At 44.2% G+C, this 18193-nt stretch overlaps 1 protein-coding gene across 2 annotated transcripts in view; it reads right to left on the bottom strand.

Moving 5' to 3' along the window:
• Positions 1-18193, bottom strand: part of PSD (pleckstrin and Sec7 domain containing) — a 105712-nt gene that overhangs the window by 86543 nt on the left and 976 nt on the right. For both annotated transcript variants that reach the window (XM_053387964.1, XM_053387965.1), the window contains exons 2-4: positions 17978-18080; positions 11011-11485; positions 380-826 (exon numbers count right to left, since the gene is read on the bottom strand). In XM_053387964.1, the coding sequence (XP_053243939.1) occupies positions 380-826; positions 11011-11485; positions 17978-18080 (1025 nt within the window). The remainder of the gene's footprint in view (positions 1-379; positions 827-11010; positions 11486-17977; positions 18081-18193) is intronic.

Genomic DNA, 18193 nt, shown 5'->3' with positions numbered 1-18193 from the left:
TCAGCTCAGGTGAACAATTGAGCCACACTTGCATGGGGGGAAACCCCCACTGTGAAACAGTGGACGACCGTGTTTTTCACAGAGCTTTAAAAACCTGTCAAAACAGCAGCTTTCACAAGGCTATGAAAATGCACCACAGAACTCTAGCAAAGAGCGATACGCCCCATTATAAGACAACATCTGCCAGGTGCCTAAAGATCATTTTCTAAAGGTCTGAGAGGAAGGGTCGTGGATGATCCCTTCATCATCCTTGCCAGTTTGTGAGATGGCAGAGTTGTTGCAGAGTCCACAGGTAAAATAAAAGGTCAGCTGGGATCCTAAACCACCCAACGATGTTATCTCATATACCCCCTGGATAGAATTAGCTTCATTCACTCACCTTATGATGGAGGCCAGGGGAATTCCTAGGCTGTCGTCGGAGTGACAGGGACTCTGTAGGCTGCCTTCCCCACCTTGTCTCGGCTCCTCCTCTCGCTCGGTCCAGGGGGCATCCGTGGCGGAGCTTGTCCCGGAGTCTGGCTCCAGGTGGGCCAGGGGGGCGAAGTTCTGCTCAATGAGCTTGGCACTGTCTCGAATTTGCTCTTGTACTTCCGGGGTGAGAGTTGGGAGGTCGAAGGTGAAGTACGTTCCGCTGTGCGTTTGGGCCGGGGAGGACAGGATGTCAATGGAGTCAAGGCTGGTGTAAGAGGTCCCTTTGGCTCGGTGAGACTCCATGATGCTCTCAAAATGCCTGCTGAACGAATCCATGCCGTCCCTGGAGAGGCTGTGTCCAAGGAGAAAGGGCACTGGGGACTTGAGCAGCCCTTGGGCGTCTCTGTTGATGATCCTGGAGATTGGGGATGAGGTGGTGAGAAAGAGGGAGCCACAGGTTGCAGAGAAACAGACACAGCAGTCAGCAGCATGGGCATAGCGGGGGGGGGGCAGGAGGGAAGCTGCCCCTCCTGAATCAAGTAAATAAATAAAAAACCTTAACTAAAGGACCAGGGAGAAGAACTGATGGAACAGGACTGGAAAAAGTTTAAGGACTATTTACAAAAATATTGCAAAATGTTCGAGTGTTAACATGATGTGGGAAGTGAAGGTAACAGGGCATGTGGGATTTGGTTAAATGTGAATGAAAAGAAGAATTTTAAAAAGGAGAAGAGGGTTATGAACAGAATAAAATTATGTCAGTATATAAGATGAGGTATGGGCTAAGATAATGAAAACTTGGGACATAATAATTAGGAAAACATAACTGTAAGCATGATTTGAATAAGGGTTTGAACTTGCTGAATTATATTGGAATAAAGAGGAACACAAAAAAGGGAGATGTGAGGAGGTCAGGACAGAGGGACATGGAATTTTGTAATTTTTTAAAGTGGATTTTTCTTTTTTCTATTTTTCTTTTTTGCTATATATTTTTTTGTTTTCTGTTTTTTCTGTGGGCTTTAATTAATGGAATGATCTATGTGAAATGATGAACTTTTTGTTTTGTAAAACTTTAATAAACATTTATCTAAAAAAAAAAAAACCTTAACTAAAAGTAGAAATAATCAGAATATTCTAGTGATTCTTCTTGCGGAAAGTAATGACCCGGCTAAGGTAGACAATGACAGGGGAGCATCTCAACTGGCTATGCTTACTGAAAAACTGCATTGGGGGAAAAAAGGAGTACTGGTAAATTGAAAAGGAAGTACTGAAAAGATTTTCAGCAAATCCAAGAAAACTTGTTTAGATTTTTAAAAAAGATGAAAAAGGTGTGTTCTTTGTAATTTTGCAAAATATACCTGTTCAATACATGAAAGGGACTCTCTGGTGTTAATTTTTTATTTGACTTCCTAGTTTTCAAGTGACTGGGTATTTTGACAGATTTTTCTGAGCGCTTGGGGTCAGAACAGAAAGTAATTTAAAGCAACTGTTGTTGAGACATTTCATTCCAAATCTGCTAGACAGAGCAAGACATAGGATGATGGCAGGTGGCTGTCCTGCCCACCCCCAACAAATCCTGGCCATGGTCAGGAGCTAACCAGAGTCAGCCTCTCTTCTGCCAAGCTAAGGTATAGGGAAGATCTATGGATTCTGGCTCTCCTGTTGGGAAGGGAAGTTTTTGAGGTCTAGCCCAATGGACTGGTGTGTATCTGCACTGAGCTTCTTCTGCAAGTTTTGCTGGGACTAAATCCCTTTTTGCTTAGTTTATGCAACTGACATCAAGAATGTATAACTTGCTGTTGAAATGGAATACACAAGATGAAACGGTTAAATCAGCTATGATTAAATGGGCACAAGACATTGGTCATGACATTATGTTTGCTGACTGGGAACAGTTATGGACCACCGGTATAAAGTTTACAGCATGTAATGCCTTAAGAGAGAATATTATGAAAATGATTTATAGGTGGTACATGACCCCAGTCAAGCTTGCAAAAATCTATCATTTGCCCAATAATAAATGTTGGAAATGCAATGAAACGGAAGGTACTTTCTACCACCTTTGGTGGACGTGCCCAAGGATTAAGGTCTTCTGGGAAATGATCTATAATGAAATTAAGAAGGTTCTTAAGTGTACCTTTCATAAGAAACCAGAGGCTTTTCTCCTGGGCATGGTAGGCCAATCGGTGTCAAGGAAAGATAGGATGTTCTTTATGTATGCTACAACAGCAGCAAGAGTTCTTTTAGCAAAGTATTGGAAGACACAAGAACTACCCACGCTGGAAGAATGGCAGACGAAGGTGATAGACTACATGGGACTGGCTGAGATGACTGGCAGAATCCGTGACCAAGGAAAAGAGACGGTGGAAGAAGATTGGAAGAAATACAAAGTCTACCTTAAGAACTGTTATAAAATTAATGAATGCTAAAATGTCATGGGTAATGTAAAACAGAATTGCAGCAGTAAATGATTGGGTAAGAGAAGAAGGATTAAAGAAAGGGAATGTTAACTGAAATGAGGGGTTGCTGAAGAAAATTTTAAAATAGGGATGCAGAAAAGGGAGGCATGGGGAAGTCGGTGAAATAAGGTTTATGAAAAAGAGGTTATGAAATTATACATGTTTATATGTTTGTTTGTTTGTCTATGTATTGTGAATTGTAATGTGTTTAATTTATGTTGGAAAACCAATAAAAATTTATTAAAAAAAATAGTTTATGCAACTGACAGCCCACACTGGCCCAAGGGCTTTTGACGAGTACAGACAATGTTCTTTGCAGTGGCGCTACCTCTAATTCTGTCTTTCTAAGAAACCGAGGGAACCTATCCAGTTCCATTCTTCTCCTCTGGCAGAGAAAGTGATCTCTGCAGTGGCTCCTGGCTGCTGTGGCCCCATCTTTCCTTTTAGCTAAGAGGAGTGGAAAGGATAGAGGTGCATACACTCCAACATTTTGCCAATGAAAATAAGGATGTCCTAAATAATAATAAAGGGACGTGGGTGGCGCTGTGGGTTAAACCACAGAGCCTAGGACTTGCCGATCAGAAGGTCGGCGGTTCGAATCCCTCCAACGGGGTGAGCTCCCATTGCTCAGTCCCTGCTCCTGCCAACCTAGCAGTTTGAAAGCACATCAAAGTGCAAGTAGATAAATAGGTACCACTCCGGCAGGAAGGTAAACGGCGTTTCCGTGCGCTGCTCTGGTTCGCCAGAAGCGGCTTAGTCATGCTGGCCACATGACCCAGAAGCTGTACGCCGGCTCCCTCGGCCAATAAAGCGAGATGAGCGCCGCAACCCCAGAGTCAGTCACGACTGGACCTAATGGTCAGGGGTCCCTTTACCTTTTAAATTATTATGATTATGATGATGATTATTATTTTACTATTTATACCCCACCCATCTGACTGGATTGCCCTAGTCACTCTGGGCAGCTTCCAACACATATAAAAACACAACAAAACATTAAACATTAAAAAACTTCCCTATACAGGGCTGCCTTCAGATGGCTCAGGGGTCGGATAACTCCATACCCTCTGATGAAAACAGGGACATCCTAAGGAAAAGCGAGACACTCCAGTATCAAATCAGAAATCGGGATGGCTTCTGTAAATCCAGGACTGTCCCTGGAAAACAGGGACACTTGGAGGGTCTGGAGTTGTGCATCTTCACCCAGATTTGCCTTGAGATATGATTTGTCTCCAAGCCAAGTGCACACGACATGTGTCTACCATTTCAGTATTCTGGGGCTGTATTCTTTTGGCCTGCATAGCTGGTCATCCTTCTCCCATGTCTCTGAGAGGCATTTTACTCTCATAAACTCCAACTCCCGCTGTTCCTTGGTTACCCCTTTTTCTCCTGACACCACACTGCTCTTTCAGAATTCAGAATCAGAAGAATCTTTATTTATATCAGCCACTAGCCCTAGCAATAAAATAAAATAAAATGTACTGAAGATAGAGGTAAAAACTTAACTATAGGAAGTACATTTTGGGGGTTTACATCAATAATCAAATAATGGATCATATTCTAATTGCCCCCGCTAGAATTTTTGCAGTTTTTGCTGTCACCTGATCATCTTGATCTGCTAAAAGAAAAGGACACAATAGCAATGGTTGAGCGACAATAATAGAGGGGTAATAACCTCACTGCTCAAATCTTTATAAAGAGTGCAAGCCAGAAGCACATGAGCCACGGACTCAATGCTGCCATCTCCACAGGGACATAGCAGCTTTTCTGGAGGAATTTTTTGAAATCGACCCTCAAGTAAAGCCAAAGACAGCATATTCTTTCTTGCGAAAGTGAAAGCATGCTTGCATTTTGGAATTCACAAATAGGGTGCCAAAGTGTCAAAATGAGGACTTCCGGGTTAGCGCCATCGATAATGGCGGATTCCCTCTGTCTCTGAGGGACCAGCTCCGCGGGATCGGGTCTGACCGCTGCGGCGAAGCGGGGACCCCTCTAAAAATCACAGGTGGGTGAAGCCTGTGAGCGTGGGACTCAGTGGGCACCTTCAGTGCCCCCCCAATTTGCAAAGGTGCCAAATAGGGTGCCAAAGTGTCAAAATGAATAGGTGGAATATAATCATACCACAGACAAAATTTCCTTATTGTGGCCAGATTATTCTGTCGTTCGATATCATATAGGTGTTGTCTAATTAAATTATTTGCTTTGCTTTTTTTTTTAAGATATTTATTGAAATTTTCCACTTTAATACATTAAAAAAAACCCAAAAAGGAAAAACAAAAAAGTTTAAAAACACATAGAGTTCACAATCCTTATTTTTCTATAACATATTTCCCTGACTTCCCCACACCTCCCCTTCTTATATTCCAATTCAAATTGTTAATTCAGCAAGTTCTTATCCCTAATTTTTTACCTTTTTCTATTTAGTTCATTTTAAAAAAGCCAATTTTACCTTATAAACATCAATATTTATGCATCAATACTCATTCTTAAAACCTTTTTCTAAAGTCGACCCAAGTTCCCTTCCACGACTTCCCCAATCTTCATACAAATAACAAAACAGAATAAAAACAAAAACAGATTATAATTATGCGCCCTTGGGATTCCCAAACTCCACCCCCCCTTCCCGGTTTCAATCCCCAACAAATGTCCATCAGTCTTAATCTACTATCAGCCTGGAGATGTCACGTCCGAGGCTCTTAATTCTCTCTCAATTCCTCTCTGCCAGTTTTTTTTGATGGTCCTTAATATTAAACACCAGATCTCGGAGAAGCTCTAGCCCAATGGGATCCATGTTTCTTCCAGCCAGACCTCCATACTTAAAGGTGGAGCCCGAATCTTGTTTCTTACTCCTTTCAAGTCCAAATGTCCCCAAAGCTCCAACTTCCACCTTAATCAGATTTGTAATCCTTGGATCTTCAGATCTCCACATAAGGAGATCTCTCCATTCTTCAATCTCCAATTCAAACCAGATTTTCGACATCCAGTTCTTATTTTCCTTTGTAGCCATCATGTCAGGCCTCTGGCTCTCCTTTGTCATCTGCAGCATTACAGCTCCTCCTTCCTTTTCCTCAGGAACAACATATATCTCTTTCTCCACACTCTCAAAGCTCTGAAGTTTCTCTTCTTGTCCAGCTGCATGGACTTTCTGAGTCAAGTCCTTATCGAATTCAATGAGTTTATTTACTGTTAAATCCAGAGTTGCAACATTTGTAGCCAAAACATCAATTTGGCCTTGTAATTTTCCCAAGAGAACAAAAACTCTGTCCAATCTAGCTTGTATTTTCCCTCCTTCAGCCGTTCTTGTAATGTCCCAAAACCCCCTCTAGAGGGATTTTGGTTACTTAATATTCCTTCCAGTTCAAATCCAAAAGTCAAGTTAGTTTGTATCAGTTCTTCCTTGTTTTCAACAAATTATAACCAAATTGTAACAAATATAACCAGCAGAGACAACAGAAACAAAGTTCTCTTTTTCAGTCTTGACAGCTAATTTGACAGCTGTCAAACTCTTCAATACCTCTTCAATAGGCTCTCTCGCGGATCACTCCCGGGTCCAGGGGGGTGGCACTTCAGCTCCCAAAATTAGCTCTTATCCTCCAATAAGATTTCTTATATTGCCAAATCGTGAAATTAATGTCTTTTACCCAATAAAAAAGAAAAGATTCTCTCGACCTTAGTTAGCAGGTCCTTGCTTTAGATTATTTACAAGACGGGGAGACGGACTTCCTGTTTGCGCCTTCCCCGATCGTGCCTAATTCAAAAAAAATTTTTCTTTGCAAATCCAATTTCCGTACTACTCACGGGTTGTTGCTTTAAAGTCCAATTACTCACAAGAAGAAGTCAGCGCTCTCCAGCCATGGCAATGCGGCTTCACTCCACAGGAGAAGCAGTTGACTCTCAGCACCGCGCCGCTCACCCCGTCCCCCATTCCGAAGTCTTTAAAAAGGCTCCTTCGCAGGTCGGGGGGGCGCAAATGGTGCCCGCCGAGTCACCAGGTTCACAGGCTTCACCGCCTGTGATTTTTAAGGGTCCCCGCGTCGCCGCAGCGGGAAGACCCAAATCCTGCGGAGCCGATTCCCTCCGGAGCTTGGAGGGAATCCGCCATTCGCCGATGGCGCTAACCCGGAAGTTCAAATTATTTGCTTTGCTAAAGCCCAGTGTTAATAACTGTTGTGGTGATAAACCAGGAAAGTAAAGATTTTGGTTGACAATTTTAGTCTAAGCGCTCTCATGACAACCTTGCAATACTAAGGGTAGTAGACCAGTGGGGTTTAAATTTAGGCAAAGCCAATGATTAAATGTCCTACACCAAATCTGTAATTCAACAGAGGGGAGGTCAGGACACTGCTATTTATTAAAATGTTCTCCCTCTTGGAAAATGGTGCAGAGTAAGCCATGGGCATTGACCAGGCTTCCCCTTCAAAACAGGTGGGAAGAGTGGTTCTTAACCCTTCCTGCCACTTTTATTCTGCAGTTGCTTCTTTTGATTTTGCAAGTAAGTTGGAAATAGGGGATATTATTCTGGTCATCGCTAGACTTCTCTCTGACCTCCTTTTTTTTACACCCCAGTCTTTCTACCTCTAGGCACAATTCTGCCATCAAAACCATTCCTATCTCTCCATTGTTCAAACCATTCAACTTGCCCTTCCTCAAATCTTTTCAATGGCTTCTCTTCCCCTTCCGCCAGGACCCAAAACTCCCTGTGTGCTTTGACAGCTCAGCTGCCGACAGAGGGAGTCACTATACAGGATACCGTTGCCTAGACAGGGATCTTGCTGTGCTGAGACAAGGCTTTAAAATCCTGTCAGAATCTGAAGTCTGCTGAGACTACTGAGATCAGCACACTTTAGCATGTATGGAGCATTTTCATGGAGAGCTGAGATTTTCAGGGTCAAGAAGAGTCGGCGGAAGAAGATTGGAAGAAATTTAAGGACTATTTACAGAAATATTGTAAAATTAAAGAATGTTGAATGATGTTGGATTGAAATTAAGGGGTTTCCAGCTGTAATGATTTGAGATAAGGATTTGCTGAGTAAATAATTTGAATTGGAATACAAGAAGGGGAGGTATGAGGAGGTCAGGGAAATATGTCATTGAAAATTAAGTATTGAGAACTGTATGTGTTTTTTTTCCTTTTTCCTTTTTCCTTTTTGTTTGTATAAAATTGGAAACTTAATAAATATCTTTATAAAAAACAAAAGAGAGATTTTCAGGGTCGAAAGGAAGGAGCCACATCTGACATAGCCAGAGAAAATGAATTTCAGCTGCTTTTTCTACTCATAATCAGTGGAGTGCAGAGTCTGCAGCTAGGAACAGGGTTTCCATGAGGAGTAATAATTAATAATAATAATAATAATAATAATAATAATAATAATAATTTATTATTTATACCCCACCCATCTGGCTGGGTTTCCTCAGCCACTCTGGGCGGCTTCCAACAGAATATTAAAATACAATAGTCTACTAAACATTAAAAACTTCCCTAGAAACGAAATACGCAAAAGGTGAATTTATCCCCCAAGACATGTTTGTGGGTATACTGAGAGTCAGGGCCGGCTTAAGACATTTTGGCACCTGAGGCAGACCACAAAATGGCGTCCGCCCTCCCTGTGAGGGAAGAAGCGGCAAGTGAAGGTCTACATCAGCAACAAGCGAGGAATAAAGATCTACATTGAGATCTGCTGCCCCTGTGGATGTTGCCGTCTGAGGTTGTCACCTCACCTTGTCTCAGGAGCTGGTCTATCATGCTGTGAATCTTAATAAATTTTCCCCCCATGGGCTCAGGACAGGTTAAGAACTCTTTTTTTTTTTTGCAGGGATGGAGGGCATACCCAATAATACAAATATATGTGTATATTTGATCACGAGTGATTTGCCTCATCTTCAGCTGCTGAATGCCAATCCAAATAGGAAAGTCTTTCAACATTCCCAGAAGGAATTTAATGGACCTCTAGAAAACAAGAATACCTTAGTTTCCAAAACCCTACACCCCCCCCATGTGTGTGTGTGTAATTACCGTATTTTTCGCCCTATAGGACGCACTTTTTCCCCTCCAAAAATGAAGGGGAAATGTGTGTGCGTCCTATGGGGCGAATGCAGGCTTTCGCTGAAGCCTGGAGAGCGAGAGGGGTCGGTGGGCACTGACCCCTCTCGCTCTCCAGGCTTCGCGGACCTCTCCGCAAGCAGCGGGAGCCAGCGCTGGGCTCCCACGGCTTGCAGAGAGCTGCCTGTTTGGGGGCTGGGGTCGGGGGAAGCTCGGGCCTCCCCCGCCCCAGCCCCGCGCCTGGGGGGGAAAAATAATTCCCCCCCTTTATTTCCCCCCAAAAAACTAGGTGCGCCTTATGGGACGGTGCGTCCTATAGGGCGAAAAATACGGTAGATGGTTAGTGCAGGATTCAATTAAGATGTTGTGCTTGCATAAGCCAGAGCAAGGATTCCTGCTAGTGCAATGGGGCTTCCTCCCCCCCAAAAAAATTCCCCTGTGTGCCTCTGTACCCTCCTCAAATCTGCTTGGAGAACCTCCAGAACAACACACAGGGAGGAGGGAGGAGATACCACCCTGAGACCTCTGGGTATAGGGCGATATATAAATCCAATAAATAATAATAATAATAATAATTCCACCTTGCAAGCAGAAATGTTTGCACTGATGACACAACCTCCTCAGTACAACATTGCATTCCACCCTTTGTCTTGCATCTCAACATCATTTGTTCATTGAGTTTCCCCAAAGTAACCAGGTAGCAACCTTGCCACCTGTTGCGTCCTAGCCTCTGTTTTGTTGCCTACCTTTTCTCTGACCTGATTTGTGGCAATTGTTTTGAGTTAAAACGCAACTGCAGCCTAGCCTGTCCAAATCTCACAGTGCTGTTGAGACTTGCCAGAACCTTTAATTTTCTGCCCCAGCCTCTGTCACTTTAAGTGGTTGGTTCCTGTTCACTGACATACCCAGCATTTCCCTGAATCTGCCCATCAGCCAGTCACTTCAAAGAGGGACAAGTTTAATTATTGTACTTTCCCCTTGCGGCCAGAACAACTGTTCATTACTATTATTATTATTGAGTTTTTATGAGCTGAATTTTGCCCCTGTGATACTGAAAATGAAATAATTAATGAGCAATTGATCTGGCTTCAAAGAGGACACAATTTTCTCTCTCTCCTTTTTACTTTTGGGTTAATGTTTGAGTTTAGACAAAGAAGATTCCAATGAACTCCTCTCACATGGGAAATTCAGGGCTGATTCAGGAACATCACCCATATGAGTGAAAAGGAAGCTGTCAAAGTGCTAGAAACAGAAGCTACTTCAAAAGAAAGAAGAAAACAAAGGGATAGCTGCGGAAAGAAGGGTGCATTTGCCCAAAAGAATGGATTTATAATAGATTCTTGCCGATGGAAATGGACACTGTGAGATTTGCTTTATGGGGAATATGCTGTGTGGAACAGCTCTTCTAATTTGCTGCAGCTAATTGCAGACAACCAGTGCCTTTGTGGCACCAAAGTGTCGCAGTATTGAAGCAACACAATGGGAAGCTGCTTCGCTCCGCCTCCACTTTGTGTCCGAGAAGTTCATAATGACAATTGTCACCAGCTTCAATGGCTGAAAAGGTTCCCCAGATGAGTTTTGGCAAGACCCAACCCAGCCTTAACAGGAAAGAAGTAGCTTTGTATGAAGAGACTAAGTCAAGCAAGTAAAGCCTATGCTTTGTTTTGAGCGTCTCCACCCCCATCGTTCTACCCGGACACTGAGGTCCAGCACCAAGGGCCTTCTGGCGGTTCCCTCACTGCAAGAAGCCAAATTACAGGGAACCAGGCAGAGGGCCTTCTTGGTAGTGGCACCCGCCCTGTGGAACACCCTCCCACCAGATGTCAAAGAGAACAACAATTACCAGATTTTTAGAAGACATCTGAGATCTGTTTAGGAAAGCTTTTAATGTTTGATGTATTACAGTATTTTAATATATTTTTGGAAGCCGCCCAGAGTGGCTGGGGAAGCCCAGCCAGATGGGCAGGGTATAAATAATAAATTATTACCATTATTATTATTATTATTATTACTATCTCGACCTCTGTAAGAACAAAACCAGACAATATTGCTCAATACAAGGGACAAGCTTGGTACTGACCAGACCAGAGAGACCCTCACCTCTCCTGATGCTGTTGGATGGCTTCAAATACCTCGTCATCTTCAATGTCCTGTGTCTTGTTTCTCAGACACTTGTCATCATCTTCTCTTGTGTGCTGAGCAAAGGGGTCTCCTGGAACAGCACACCCTTTCCCCAAGATTCCCGTGAAACTTGGATTGCTCTCGCTGTCTTTCTGGCTCTCGATGGCTGAATCCGCTTCATCTTTCTCAGCCAATATATCATCGATGTTGGTCTCGTGGTAGCACCTCAAAGGGACAGAATCCAAGTCAGTCTCTGAGTACTTTATGGTTCTGCGGATAATCCCCGTTTCACAGTTTCCAGGTTTTGCACTGCCTGGTGGAGCCATCTCAATTTCCACCTCCACGTGGCACAAGCTATGCTCGGGTCCCGTCCAATCTGGCTTTGGCTGAATCTGGTGGTTGGATTTCTTGAGCTGCTGAGGTGGAGGATCGGGTGTGTTATGAGGACGCATCCCTGGAATAGAGAGATCCCGGGTTACAAATAAAAACTACTCACTAAGTCCTGGCAGATGCTGGATCTCTGAGCCTTACATGAGAATCATGGAACTCACAAAGGGGGGAAAGGACCCCTGGACGGTTAAGTCCATCAAAGGTGACTATGGGGTTGTGGAGTTCATCTCGCTTTCACGCTGAGGGAGCCGGCGTTTGTCCACAGACACCTTTCCAAATCATGTGGCCAGCATGACTAAACCGCTACTGGCACAACAGAACACTGTGATGTAAGCCAGAGCGCATGGAAACGTTCGTTTACCTTTCTGCCACAGCGGTACCTATTTATCTACTTGCACTGGTGTGCTTTTGAACTGCCAGGATGGCAGGAGCTGGGACAGAGCAACGGGAGCTCACTCCGTCTCAGGGATTCGAACTGCCGACCTTCTGATCGGCAAGCCCAAGAGGCTCAGTGGTTTAGACCACAGCACCACCCACGTCCATATGTCAACACCTCTGGTTGTACAGTACAGACTGTGTATCCCAATCAGACAAAGAGAAAAATGGAGAAGAAAAACAAAAACAGACAGCGGAAGGAAGGAAGGAAGGAAGGAAGGGCCAGGTTCCCCCACATTCTAAAGTGTTTAGCATTTGTTAAAGGCTCCATTTATTGAGATTAATCCCAATTTGCTTGCCCAAAGCTTATGCTGAGGTCAGACAATATCTGGTCATTACTGAGCATTCAATTCAACTTGTTTATGGGGAGGTTATACACCAATGAACCTGTTGGAATCATAGAACTGTGGGGTTGGAAGGGACCACAAGGGTCATCTAGTCCAACCCCCCCTGCAATGCAGGAATGTTTTGCCCAACATGGGGCTCAAACCCATGACATTGAGATTAAAAGTCTCGTGCTCCACCAACTGAGCTATTCCTTCATCCTGAATTGCCAAGTGTATGGTAAGACTTATTTCTGAGTAGACATGCCTTAAGCTGGGGTGGGGAAGACTGTTTTGAATTGGGTAGGGTGAGCAACAATGGTTTGCTCCTTTCTCTCTCTTACTTTAAATAGTTTTTTAAAGTTACAACTCTTGACAAGATGTATTTTTTATATTTGCAAGAGCGCAGTTGTTCTTGGTGGCTGCCATCATCATCTCCCAGAATATTCCTGAAGTGACACTGCTTTCTTTCTTTCTTTCTTTCTTTCTTTCTTTCTTTCTTTCTTTCTTTCTTTCTTTGTAAACTTTTAAAGGAGAGGGGTGGGGTTTACTTCAGGCAACCTGTTTATTCAGCATTCATTCTCATTTGCTTCGCACAGAGCTAACGCAGTGGCTAGATTATGTCTGGCCTATATTGAACATTCATCTTGGTTTGTTCTCGAGGTGTTTCCACATCACCCTTTTGGTCAATCGTCCATCTCACACTTATGAGTGCATTTCCCTGTCACATTCCTAACTGCAAAAAGTCTGTCCTTTCTTTCTTTTTATAGTGAATTTGTTGTGCTAGAGCAACAGAGTGCTTTAGTGCGCTTTAATTGAGCAAACCCAAATTTCTGTTGTGAACTTGAAACTCTCCCACAAAATAGTTTTGCAATTCCCATCATCCCTGACCACTGCTAGCTAGGGATGTTGGAAGTTGTAGTCCCAAAACATCTGGAGGGCCTGCCTAAGCCATATGAAGAATTTTGCCCCCCTCCAAAAAAGTCAATGAAATCTGCCTGCAACTTGCCCTTGTATGGGCACCTTTTCCAGCGCTACTTTAAAGGTACAGTGGTACCTCGGGTTACATATGCTTCAGGTTACATACGCTTCAGGTTACAGACTCCGCTAACCCAGAAATATTACCTCGGGTTAAGAACTTTGCTTCAGGATAAGAACAGAAATCGTGCTCCGGCGGTGCGGCAGCAGCGGGAGGCCCCATTAGCTAAAGTGGTGCTTCAGGTTAAGAACAGTTTCAGGTTAAGAACGGACCTTCGGAACGAATGAAGTACTTAACCCGAGGTACCACTGTATCCCTAATATATTTTAACAATCTGCATATGCGGTGTTATGTATTCCCCCCTCCTTCAAATAAGAATTTAATTTATCTCAAATAAGAATTTAATTCCACCTTTTAACTTCGTGATTATTTGTGTATCAGCTAAAACACACATTATTCAATCGTCATAACTTCCTTGAAATTGAATAGTGCTTGGGGAGTAATCAGAGTTCTAACTCCAATTTCACAGACTGTTAAATCTTTTAAGGACTGTGGGGGTGATGGAAAAATCATAAGCAGAAGCTCTTTCTGAAATACTTCCCCACCATTTTTTATATTTATGTTTTCTAATGGACTAACTGATATAATTGAAAAGATTGATAGGAAGGAAAGCATTTATTGTTCCTTTTCCTAATTAGTTCTTCATATCTGCAAATTCCCCTTCTTGCTTTTAATCATTTTAGTCCACTGAAACCAATTCTAGCATTCATCAAGGTCCATCCCAAATTCTTCAATGTCAGTGTTAATTGTCTTAACAGATACGCATTTCATCTTGCAGTTTCTTTATCTCATTCTCATTATTGTTTGTTTGTTTGTTTCTTTCTTTGTTTGTTTATATCAGGGGTTGGCAAACTTTTTCAGCAGGGGGCCGGTCTGTCCCTCAGACCTTGTGGGGGGCCAGACTATATTTTGGAAAAAAAAATGAACGAATTCCTATGCCCCACAAATAACCCAGAGATGCATTTAAAATAAAAGGGCACATTCTACTCATGTAAAAACACGCTGATTCCCGGACTGTTCGCGGGCTGGATTGAGAAGGCGATTAGGCCGCATATGGCCCCCGGGCCTTAGTTTGCCTACCCATGGTTTAAATAGCTCAAGACTGGAAAAAAACATCTTAGCTCACTGAAAGACCATATTCCCTCATACAAACCTGCCTGGGTCTCTGAGAAGGGGGGGGGGCGCTTCTCTCAGCCCTGTCACCCTCACAGCCATGGTTGGTAGAGATGCAGGAAAGGGCCTTCTCCGTGGGGGCTGCTCCCAGACAACTTTGGAACTCCCTTCCTCAGAGAACCCAGACTAGTTCCCTCTGTGCTATTCTTCTGCCGACAGCTGGAGACCTTTTGGCATTTGGGAACCGACTGATTTTACTGAGGGGGCTGGTGCCAGGTTGTGTTTATGGTACAGTCATACCTCGGGTTGAATGGGTTGAGCGCGTTCGAGTTGCGCTCTGCGGCAACCCGGAAGTAACAGAGCACGTTACTTCCGGGTTTCGCCACTTGCGCATGCGCAGACGCTCAAAATAATGTCACGCGCATGCGCAGAAGCGGCGAAAAGCGGCGTGCGCGTGCGCAGACGTAACATCACTAGTTCCATTTGCTTCTGGATGCGAATGGGGCTCCGGAATGGATCCTGTTCGTATCCAGAGGTACCACTGTAATTATCTATATGTTTTTAATAGCTATCAGACACACACAGAGTTGTTTTTTAACGACCCCCATATTTAGTTGTTCTTATTTTATCTTTAAGACGCCTTAAGTCCCTGTCAGGGTAAAAGGCGGGGTATAACTAAAGAGATAATAACAACAATAATAATCTCTACTTGATTCTATATTCAGGTAGGTAGCCGTGTTGGTCTGACGCAGTCGAAATAATAATAATAATAATAAAAGTCCAGTAGCACCTTAGAGACCAACTATGTTTGTTCTAGGTATAAGCTTTCGTGTGATGCACACTTCTTCAGATACACTGAAGCAGAAGTCACCAGACCCTTATATATAGTGGGAGGGTGGGGTGGGGTTTTTCTCAGAAGGGTAGTAGGAGATGGTTGATTGGCTCAATGGGCATGGTAAACCTGCGGACAACAGTTAACAACTGCAATTAGTCGATACCCCACCCCACCCCACCCCACCCCACCCTCCTACTATATAAAAGGGTCTGGTGACTTCTGTTTCAGTGTATCTGAAGAAGTGTGCATGCACACAAAAGCTTATACAGTGGTACCTCTAGTTAAGTATTTAATTTGTTCCGGAGGTCTGTTCTTAACCTGAAACTGTTCTTAACCTGAAGCACCACTTTAGCTAATGAGGCCTCCAGCTGCCGCAGCACCGCCAGAGCACGATTTCTGTTCTCATCCTGAAGCAAAGTTCTTAACCTGAAGCACTATTTCTGGGTTAGCAGAGTCTGTAACCTGAAGCATATGTAACCTGAAGCATATGTAACCTGAGGTACCACTGTACCAAGAAGAAACTTAGTTGGTCTCTAAGGTGCCTACTGGACTATTTTTTTTTTATTTTTTATAATCTCTACTTGAGACTTTATAAGTCAGTCTTAGGCTAGATGGGCCAATATTTATGGATGCCGCATTAGGCAGCTTCACACAATCAGCCTGCAGGAAGGGGGTTAAGAAGCACCAGGCGGAATCAAACAAAGAGCAGGGCAGGCTCTGGTGCTTACTGATAAAAATATCTTATCAGTAAGCACCCGCTCTCCTCTTTGTTTGAAGGTTCATGCAATCACTCTGCCATGTCACATACTTCCATGGCGACTGAGGTTGTGCATGGATGAGGCCATTCCTTTCTTTTACATCGCTCCACTTGGTCGCTGTATGTTTGCGCACTGTTCTTTGTACGGGTGCAGTCAAGAAAGATGTGCATCACTCACAAGTGTAGCTCTGCTGGGAAGCTTATGGGTAGATTTTTGGGGATGGAAACGCTTCCGTTTGCTCCCTTTTGTGCCTGCAGCCTCTTTTCCTTTTTTGTCTGCCCACAGTCACAGCATCCGCTTGCAAGGAAAGGTTCTTGCCCAGCTTTTCCCAACTTGGTTCCCTCCTGGTGCTTTTGAATTACCACGCCCATCAACCCCTGCCAGCATGGCTATGCTGACTGGAGCTTATGGGAACTGTGGCCCAAAACCAAGAGGGGACCAGGCCTCTCATGTAACACTGTCAATCTCTTAGTTAATATTTCCCTTCCTCGCCGAACAGTGACCTGGTTAGCATATCACTGCTAAGTCAGAGTATGGCTTATTGTGACTTCACAAATGGCCTGGCTCCCAGAGAGTAGCTCATCCCTGCTTCACTCCTCCCCTGACTTTTGAGGTTAGTGCAGGATGGCAGCTAAAACGTAAAGGGACGCCTGACCATTAGGTCCAGTCGTGGCCGACTCTGGGGTTGCGGCGCTCATCTCGCTCATTGGCCGAGAGAGCCAGCATACAGCTTCTAGGTCATGTGGCCAGCATGACTAAGCTGCTTCTGGCAAACCAGAGCAGCGCCCAGAAATGCCGTTTACCTTCCCGCAGGAGCGGTACCTATTTATCTACTTGCACTTTGATGTGCTTTCGAACTGCTAGGTGGGCAGGAGCTGGGACCGAGCAAGGAGCTCACCCCATCGCGGGGATTCGAACCGCCGACCTTCTGATCAGCAAGCCCTAGGCTCTGTGGTTTAACCCACAGCGTCAACTGCTAGGCTACAGTTAACTTAGCATTTTGCCCAAACTCAGGATCATTCTTATAACCATAGGAGGAACCCTGGCTATGGATTGTGGTTAAGGTGGAGAGATGCTTAGCCATGCTCTGGGTTCAGACGATGCACTAAACCAAACCTTGGCTTAGCTGCTGCACTTATTAAAAAAGTCCAGGAAGGAGCAAAGTAGCTGCAGATTCCTCTTCGAGAGGCAGCACTAAGCCACGGTTTGTCTTAGCATGATGTGCAAACGCAACCACTGTCTATCTAGACACTGCAAGGAACGTATTCCAGGGGAAAAGAGCACCTCTCTCCATTTTTACAAAGCTTGCTGTTGTTGTTAAAATTTGTATACCACGCTATACCTGTAGAACTCAGGGTGGATCACATCCTAAAAAGCTGTAACAGAGTCTGAATGAGGAGCACCTCTAGCAGGAAGTATAGAGTGTATCAGTTGCTTCTGGGGCATATCCCAAGAAAAATAGCTGGAAAACCACTATGGAAAACCACTTCCAGCTTTCCTAGCCCTCAGGCCTTTGCACGCAACATCCCAGGGATGCACCTATGAAAAAAGGAGGAGTTTCTCAGGATCTCTAGCAAATGGTAAGTCCACTTCCTCATAGGAAGTGAATGCTGCAATTCACATTTCAACACTTACAAAGGGTTGGACGAGGGTCCACCTGTTCATCTCAGGTCTTTCCCATAGCTACCTGTGCCTTGTTCCACACCCATGAATTTGATTCTTCCCTCCTTACATATTTCCCTTGTTGAATTTCAGTTTATCACCACCCAACCAGCAGCCCAGCTAATGAGAGCCCATTTTGCATTTCAAGCCTGCTATCTAAGGGTGCACGTCTACCGTTCCTGCGTTGTCTGAATCTGGCAGCCACACTGGACATTGCTTTATAAAAGTCTTCAACCGCCAGCATCCAAATGCCCCCCTGCTGTGACAGCATCCACCACAGTATGTGGAACCTGAGCCAGGACACCGTTTGGGAGGGTCGAATGTTGCAGAGATGCTGATTTTCATACATGCAAACGCTCTCCCCTACCAGTACTTGCATCGAGCCCATTACCTGTTCCAGGAGGGTCCAGGGAGCCATAAAAGAATTCCCACTTAGCCTTGGCGATGCGCTGGGCGTGGGCGGAGCTCTCTCGGGAATATGCCCATGGACTCCCCTGTAGAAAAGAGAGAGAGAAAATGCTTATTGGTGAGGTTCCTTGCATGGGATGGAGGAAAATGGAGGAAGAAGGGGCAGAGGAGATGCCATTCCTGGCAAGGAAGGGACTCT

Source organism: Podarcis raffonei, chromosome 5 (assembly GCF_027172205.1).
Source record: "Podarcis raffonei isolate rPodRaf1 chromosome 5, rPodRaf1.pri, whole genome shotgun sequence".
Lineage (NCBI taxonomy): Eukaryota > Metazoa > Chordata > Lepidosauria > Squamata > Lacertidae > Podarcis > Podarcis raffonei.
The sequence above is the reverse complement of the archived record's forward strand: the minus strand, read 5'-3'. Positions and strand labels throughout refer to the sequence as shown.